The sequence below is a fragment of the Ustilaginoidea virens genome, chromosome 3 (assembly GCF_000687475.1).
Source record: "Ustilaginoidea virens chromosome 3, complete sequence".
In the NCBI taxonomy this organism is placed as follows: domain Eukaryota; kingdom Fungi; phylum Ascomycota; class Sordariomycetes; order Hypocreales; family Clavicipitaceae; genus Ustilaginoidea; species Ustilaginoidea virens.
In genome coordinates this window covers 1176044-1184819 of record NC_057318.1, presented here as the reverse complement: position 1 = coordinate 1184819, position 8776 = coordinate 1176044, and the positions used below count along the sequence as shown (strand labels likewise).

Genomic DNA, 8776 nt, shown 5'->3' with positions numbered 1-8776 from the left:
GGCTTCCAAACGCAGAGTCTTGGAAGCGGGTGGTTCCAAGTACAAGCCGCGACCCAGGTCGAGGAGCTGCTGCCGGAAGATGGGAGGCAACCGTTCTTTCGAGAGAAGCCCGAGGACGGAAGAGAATGGGACATTGGTCTTAAATTCTCCGGGCGATGGGAGCGAGGACGCAGTCCACCCTCCAACCCTAAACGCAAAGGGAAAGCCGATGGCACCATAGACCAAGCAGGATCGGCGCCCAAGCCCGAAATCCAAAATCTCAGCGGTATCATCAAGACAAGGCACGCTTCTAACGTGGTAGATAAAGAGGGTCACTGCGGTCCCTACCAAGGGATGAAGATACGTCCGTCTGGTGGTCGTGGAGCAAGTGGGGTGGAGGGAGCTGGTGCTAAGATACGGGCGTCAAGATTCAAGACGGCAGCCAGCCAGCCTTGCCCTGCCAGGGGCAGATCTGTGCTTGAAAGAGTTTTCGCTTCTGGTATTCATATCATATTGCGCGATGTGGACACGAATCCGGGATGTTGTGGCCAGGATTCTCTTGGGATCTTGGCTCGGAAAGGTGCCTTGGGTACCCCGTACCTTGGGTCAATACTTCCGACCAGGAAGGAGGTACCTGGAGCCTGGGGGCTAACAGTTGCCTCGGGAGGGAACAGGTACGGAGTACAATTGAGGCCTTGTGGTTTGTGGGAAGGAACCACCACCACCGAAAAACCTTCTGATCCTCCTGAATTGCGTGCGAGTCGAAAAAGTCCGTGCTGTGAAGCGGCAGATGCAAGCTGCTGACCTGTTCCGACGGAATCCAAATTCTAAAGCGACCGGAGTCACCCGAATATGAAGTTTGAAGTATTGACGAGAGCAGCTCAGTACTCTCTACAATGCTTATCCATCGATCTAGACGCAAGTCGCTGTTTATCAAAAGACTAGTGTCGAGTTTGAGGGTCCAGAAGCCAGATAAGAGGAGGCATTTTACTTGGCGTGCGATAGGAAGTGGCTGATCAAAACTGATACTTGTCTGCTAAGTTTAGTAGGTCAGACAGAGGTACCAGGTACCTTGGGCACCATAGGCACCTGGTAGGGAGGTAGGAAGGTACCTACATAATCTAACTCGCCTAAGGTTCCTACCTAAGCTATGCATCTTCAACAGCAGAATCTTCCCCCTGGTATTTGATAAATAACATTAGTCTGCTCGCGAAATCATCAACCAATAGCGGGATTAGTTGGATCAGACCACATGCAAACCGAGACGAGAGGAAATCAAGACCGGGAAAGCGGGGCCGCTTTCGCCAACCAGGCCCAGGGGATTTGACTCGTTGGAAAATTCATCAAGCGGCAATGACGTTTATGTCGTCAGCTAGATAGGTCACGGACCCCCCAAATCCCACCCCACCCCCACCCCTCCCCCGCCCCACCCTGTTTCAACACACTTGATCCTGCTGCCTCCCAGCCAGCATCCATCTTGCGCCTGGTCGTGTCTGGTTAATTTCCCACGACATATAACCCCTGCTGACCTGTAAGACAGAGTTGCTTGCAGTTGTCTCGTAGCCGCTGCCGTTGCCCCTGGCGTCCAAGGACCAACATGACTATGACTGACTGCTGTGCTCAAGATAGAAAGAAGTGCGAGAGCTGCCGAACCCATCACCCATCTGCCAGCTGGGATACGGCGCGGCTCGGCTCGGCTTTGCCAATGATTTGTTGGCCCGGGAAGTAACCCTGTCTGTCACCAAAGCGACTAACGCGGGCTTTCGCCTTCATATGCGCCATTACATCACCGCATCGAGAGCGCTTGGTTGACTGCTTTGCAATTGGACAAAGGATGGCCCGGGAAGCTGCGGGAATGGCAGGCAAGTCGGTGCTTTTCCCAAAAACCCGCAACAAATTGACCCGTCTTGCAAGGCCAGTGAGACATAATACAGGAGGTAGGTAGCCACCCTGCGGTACGTGGGTACCGTATAACAAACTATTCCTGTGACTTTCATCTGGCTCTGAAACATCTTTATAGCCGGCAACATTGGGCATCTATCGCGGATGAAGGAAGTGATGGTTGGCTGCCGACTCGGCCATGCCATCCCTGTGAGGATTTGCTAGGCCCGAATGGTATACTACTCCTAGCGAACCCAGCCAACGCCATTGTTCCTTCTTTTCTTTTCTTTTCTTTTCTTTTCTTGCCATCGACGCGAGTTTTTGAGATGCATGGCCATTGAGCTAATGCGGACTCCGACGCGCTGGAGGTGCTTTTTCTTTCCCAGGACATGATCCGCAAGTTGCGGTGAACCTCTTTTGCTGCTCCAAAGATCTTCATCATGAAGCCTGTTTTTTTCGGCTGAAGAGCTGCAAGTTGCAACTGCTTGTGTCCTCGGAAAACCGGCTGATGCAACCCTTGGCATAAGAGACGCAAATCTGGCCAGCTCGAGTCCCTACGCCTACAGAGGGATATCAACAAGCATTAGCTCATCATATACACGGGTCTACTCGAGGCTCGAGAGCTAGTTGTTGATGCTTTTATTTTTATCGGGTTCAGAGACATTGGCTTACCACCTGTCACAGACACTGGGATATTGACGAAACTGGAAAAGCTAAAAATGTAAAGGGGCCCTCCTTGTTTCCACCACTAGTGCGTCTATAAATTCAAGGAATGTTAAAAAAAGACATGATGTTCACACCGCAGCTATGACGTAACACAGATGTAACCCTAGAGATCCTCGAACTGATATACGAGGAATAAATCTCGTACAAAGGTAACCTATTCAATGGTTTGGGGTGTTGTTGCGTACCTACTTTGGCTCAACGTGGCTGTTGATTGATACGTGATCGAGGCCTTACTTACCCCGTGGGAAACATGACAGCAAGGGGGGTTGTTGACTGCAATGCAGTTAATCATGACAGATCAGGCAAGGATCGTTGCTCATCCGTCCGGCCGGTATGAAGAGGTTGCAGGACAAGCAGGCGAGCTCGCCCTTGATAGGCTCTTTCCTGGGGGCAACTATGTGTTTCCATTTGCGATTTCTCAGACTACCACGGAATAGTCCGTCTGCGTAATGATGCTGGTTATCAGAGCAGACAGAGCAGATAAGGGTTGCGTTATTTCTTGTGCGTATATGAGGGGCGTTTCGCAACTATGCCTAGCTATGTGACGGAGTGTTTTGATGAATGCTTTGATGAATACCTGTTTAGAAGTGGAAATCAAGCATATCTATCGAATTCCAATGCGGTCTGACAGGAAGGAGCATTGGGAACAGATGAGGGTACTAAACTTTTTCACCTGAGGCATCTATCTATCTGGTATCTACCTCCATTTAGAGGCATGCATACCCGGCCCGATTGCGTGTCACGTGATTCGACTACGCCCAGGCGGCTGGTAGTAGTTATTTAGGAGCTACGGAGTACAAGGTGCTGGCCTGAAAACAGTCAACTGCCCCTCCACTGCACCCGCCGCCACCCGCCGCCACCTGCTCCCAGCCTCCTGCCTGAAACGGACATGGACACATGGACACGTCGAAACCACGAGACGTCAAATTTCCATCCGTCCGCTCCCCGTCCCTTTTTTCCCCGGGGCTCAATGCAAGTCATCATCACGCAGCCTGGCAAAAAGCAAAGGCGGGGGTGACGGCTTATTGCCTACCTTATCTACCTGTACATATTTATCAGTCGGTGGCTGCCGGACTATTGAATTCTTTAGCCCTTAAACTCTCCATCCCCTGGCCGTAAAGGGGCAAGCAGCTGGTTACGTCCCTCACCTTTCCTTGCTGAACTCTACAGCCGACAGACAGCATGTTTCTCCGCCCATTTCCTAGCTTTGCTTGTGGGCAATTGCCGATTCTATCCAATGGGGGCTGGCTTTGATGGAATCTGCGCCAATGCATTCCCCGCTTGCCAACAGTCTTGCTTGGAGGCAGCAAGGGCGGCGCCATCGTGGCCAGGGCCGGCGCGAATCCGCGAGGCGAGAGGCAAGAGAACGTTTGAACGCACCAGAAGCGACACGACGCATTGGAGCAGGCTCACTCATGGGTGGAAGGAGTCACCAGACAGCACCAGACCAGCATAAGCCAGAGTATAAGCATCAGCTCGGGACATCCCATCTATACTCTATACGGAGTACCTGCCGTCCATCTGATGAGCCCATCTACACCATCGACACCGCTCCCCCCCAAAACACACCAGACTCTCTCTCTCCCGCGCTAAAAATGCTACTACTGTCAGCTGCCATTGGTGGAGGCCACGATGGATTGCGCCAAACCGACCTACCATACCAAGTATGCAGCCAATCATGATAAACTCAGGACTTTGGTGCGTATATCCACATGCTAGGTTTGGAAAAGCGTTTTACCTCAGCTGCATCCGACCAAGCCAAGGATACTAACGGCTCACTACTAGGTGCGCCTACTGCTTGGCTAGCAGGGATTTAAACCGTCCATGGCTTCCGAATGACTTGTCTTTGGCCACAGGTGCCACAATTAGTGATGCCGACTCTGCCCCAAGGAGGGCGAGAGTAGTTAGATGCCCGTATATCTAAAAGACAGGACACCTCCCCTTCCCTGTGTTGAAAGATTGAAAACCTTGGTGCCGGTTTCTTTTGTCGGTCTAGACACACTCAACAATGTCATCAACACGGCTTACGCGCGGTGTGCCAAGTCGCCAGGTTCCCATGCGCGTCATTGTCCATGGCGTACATAGGACGGGATCCCGGAGCATGCAAACTGCCCTGCATCAGCTAGGCCTTCACAACTGCTACCACATGTCCGCGGTGATTTCGAACCTCCCACTCGATGCGGACCTCTGGACCAAAGCCTTGGAGGCAAAATACGCTGGCAAGGGCGACAAATGGACCCGAGAGGATTGGGACAGGCTGCTTGGGGAATCGCAAGCCTGCGTCGATTTGCCGAGTGCCCTGTTCACCCTGGAGCTGGCCGAGGCGTATCCCGAGGCCAAGATTGTCGTTCTCAACCGTGATCCGGAGAAGTGGTACGACAGTGTCTGCGAAACCGTCTACAAAGCCATGCAACCCGACTCGCTGCTAGGCAACTTGCTAAGCATATACTGTGCCGTGCTCGATGATAATCACCGCGCATTTATCCGATTGCTGACGGCCATGAGAAAGTACGCCATGCCGTACGACCATGGCAAAGAAAAGGAAAAGGCCATTGAGTGGTTCCACAAGCGATACCAAGACGTTCGAGATGCCATTCCTGCCCACCGGCGCCTCGAATTCTCCGTCAAGGACGGCTTCCGCCCGCTCTGCGAGTATCTCGGCGTGCCTGTTCCCATGATCAAGGACGGCAAAACGGGCGAGATGGTCGAGGCGCCGTTTCCCCACGTCAACGACCGCGCATCCTTCGTGGAGAACATGGACACGCGGAATTCGACAGCGCTCAGCAGGGCTAATGGGCAACTCTTTACATATGTCAGCAAAGCGTTTACCCTAGGGGTGCTGAGCTACGGTGGCTACTATGCGTGGGGGAAATACCTGGCGGGACGGCTCTGAACCTGCCCTGCCAAGGAAAGGAAGCGGGGGGGATGGATCTCAACAGGGTGAAGAAAATGAGTCGGACGACGGGGAATCGTCGTCACGTGCATTCAACCCGACCCACGTCCGCATATTTATGTCAGCTGTTCCATCTTGGAATGGCCGAGTTGCATTTGCCCCTTTGAAATAAATACGAAATGAATCATGGAATTTTTATCAATATTCGAGACGGAAAATAAATAAAAGACTAGCGTAGCTGATCATCCATGTGTCCATGGACGGGTTCGTGTTCGCACCAGGTCTGTCTGGCGATGTCCCCCTTGGCTGGTACATACTATGTATTGACATAAGACGACAACTACGTGGTGGAAAATCCCCCGCTCCATTCCCTGGATGGTTTTGGCGCGCTGCGAAACCCACAGAGTTTGCCCTCTTGGGTAATTGCACGCTTACCACCGCGCCCGCTATTGGCCGGCCGCGCGGTTCAAGGCGCGCTGTCGTGCACAATGCACATAATAATGCAAGAGGGCTGGGGAGTCTTCAACATGGTACGCCAATGCCTCGAGATGGTGCTTGCGTGCCAGTGGTTGGTTTGTCTCGTCCCCGAAACGTCGCGTCGCACCCGTCATTTCTGGACGATGCTGTACCAGAATCCTTGGTTCGCTAAACCAGAGTAACCCCGTGTGCCTCTCTAATCGCTGAATTTCCGCGGCCGGCTTTGGCCATCATGGCCGGGGATTTTTGCCGATACAGTCCGAATCCAGGGCCCTTTACATAGCCGCAGGTGGTGGTGGTAGTCGGAATCTTGCCGGTCTGCCACGTCTGCTAGAAATGTTTCTTCAAAAAAAAAAAAAAAAAAAAAAAAAAAAAAAAAACAGAAAATGAGCCACAGCAAGACGCAGTTTACAGTCGCAGACTCATAGTTTCTAGAAGCTGGGCTTCTTCTTGTGTCAGGTACATGTGTCCCGGAACAAGAACGACTCCTCGCTTGATTACGACGACCTCTTGGGGGTGTTGGAGGCCACTGTTGAACCTCGGGCCGGAATCTCGAGCCTGCAATTCGGGGTGGGAATCCGTATGGCCAGCCGTGCCCACGATGGCTGAGGATCCGGCTGGTGGGAGAGAGCTTTCCATGGCGTCGTCTTGGTCCACTGCGTGTTCCTTCACTTCATCAGAGGTCGGCCTCTGCAAGATGGGTTCGGTTCTGCCGAGGTTATCGGGGGTCCACCAGTAGATGGGGAATCGTCGTTGGATGTTGTTGACCAGTAATGCCACCCCAAGCATAAGCGCGCATCCCAACATGACGACTGGGAGGAGGAACCACCCAATTCGGACCAAGGTGGTGTCTACGACGGCCAGCAGAGCCGTGGCGCCGGCAGGCGGGTGAACTGTCTTGGTGAGGGCCATGAGGGCCGTTGCCAATGCGCAAGCAAGCGCACCGGCAACCCATCGGACGCGTTCGAACTCATGGTTCAGCTGGAAAAGCTTGGCGACAGCGATGCCGATGACGGTGGCGATGAGCTGGCCAACGATGGCATTCCGAGGCTGGGCGAGTGGTGCCTCGATCGTGTAAAACTCCAAAACTGCAGCAGCACCCTGGGTTGCGATGGGCGTGTCAGTGATAAATGCCCGCCCATTGTTGTTGCACCGGATTTCTCTTCATCCTCGTCTCGTGTGTTTCCGAACCGACGTTTCTGTCTCGAAACTCGAGGGCTCGAGGCTGACGAGAAGAAGAAAAAAAAGGCAAAGAAGAGAAAGAAAAAAAAGTAAAAAAAAAAAAGAAGGGAGAAAGCATACGAAACTGCCCACAATGATGGGCGCGCCATGAGACTCAAAGGAGGGAACTCGCGTGGACACTGCCTGAATGAGAACAAGGGACGCGAAGACGCCGATGAAAGCCCAAAAGACTGCCACCAAATTGCCCGTCTCCTGCGGCTTCGTTTTGCGGTATCCGAGGAACCATGTCAGAGGGTAGGGCAAGTATTTCCACGGCGGCGACGGCACAAAGGGATTCAGGTAGTGATCGATGTTGAAGTTCCAACTGCGTGGACGGCTCATGGTGGCTGGTGGCTGGTGGCTGGTGGCTGGTGGCTGGTGGCTCGTGGTGTTGATGAGCTTTGCTGACTCTGTTCGGGGGCGTTGCCGACCTCGGGACTGTAATCCAAGTACCTGCCTACCTCTAATTTAATGCACCAGGCCCAGCTGCCAGAGACTCGTTATACACACCAGCTATTTATAGGGCCCGAGCCGGACGTCGGCCATATTCTCTGAGGAAGGAGGGGGTGGGAAAGGTCGGGACCGCAAGCAAGGGAAAGAAAGACGGAGCTCGTTCCTGCACAACTACGGAGTACCTGGTAAGCAGGCTCGGGAGACCAATCACCACACGGCTTCCATGTTCCCATGCCCATGCTTCGGATCCGAATAGATTTGAAAAGGCCAAACAGAAGAAACGGCCCGCACAAAGCCGCCAGTCGTCCGTAAAATGGCTGACAGGAACCGACGGGCTGACGGGACATGTTGTTGGCGCGGCTCCTTCAGAGTGCTGCCTGTCTGGTACTGTACAATGCAGTCGGTTGGCATACCTACCTGCGTACCTGGGCGGATGTACCTTCAGAAGTGTCTGGTCCAACCTGTCAGCTTCTGCACCGAACCATCCGCGATGTGTGATTTCGTGTGTAAGCCGACCACGTGTTTCTGGCACCAACACAGCGCAAAACCGGGGGAAGGAGGGAATCAGACGGCAAGTTTGTCACAGCACCGCACGTACATACAGACTCGGATGCGCCGCAAGGAGAGAGCACATGGAGGGCCGCCTAGAAGGTGACCGGGCCTACCCTGGAGACGTCCAGCAGCTGAGGTCCCCTGTAAACTCAGCGGCCTCGACCTGGGAGGGATTTTCCAGCGATTCGAGTTCTTACAGTACAGGTGCCTACATGCAGGTCGCACCGGTATGTACTACTATGTACCAGTCCTCCTAAGCCTTGACGGCTACACTTATTAGTCAGTACATGCAATATGGGCTTCGATACAATTGATGCGTCGTCTGGCTGGCCTTGGCTTTCTGCATACGGCCGCTCCTGTTGCCTTTCACGCCAACACCACCTCTCTCTAACCTCACCTCTCTCTCACCCTCGCTTAGTAAGTCGAATCTGAATTAAATCCGACTACCTACCTACCTAGAAAGATATTCATCAGGCTTTACTTATGTTTCATATTCTCACTCTTAAAAGCCTACCTAGTGCTAGCATGGCAACGCTGCCTTTTCTTCCCACTTATACTACATAGCAGCCCGCAGCTTGATCATGATCCTTTTGC

At 53.1% G+C, this 8776-nt stretch overlaps 2 protein-coding genes across 2 annotated transcripts; one reads left to right on the top strand and one right to left on the bottom strand.

Annotated features, from left to right (window-relative positions):
* Positions 1-4594: 4594 nt before the first annotated feature.
* On the top strand, positions 4595-5479 carry UV8b_03619 (uncharacterized protein; the record flags this gene model as incomplete). The annotated part of the gene is made up of 1 exon (XM_043141117.1): positions 4595-5479. One exon carries the CDS (start codon positions 4595-4597, stop codon positions 5477-5479), a length of 885 nt encoding a protein of 294 aa, XP_042997051.1.
* An 885-nt stretch (positions 5480-6364) lies between these two features.
* UV8b_03618 (uncharacterized protein) lies at positions 6365-7519 on the bottom strand (the record flags this gene model as incomplete). Its single annotated transcript, XM_043141116.1, has 2 exons — positions 6365-7057; positions 7259-7519. 2 exons carry the CDS (start codon positions 7517-7519, stop codon positions 6365-6367), a joined length of 954 nt encoding a protein of 317 aa, XP_042997050.1.
* Between the last annotated feature and the right edge of the window lie 1257 nt (positions 7520-8776).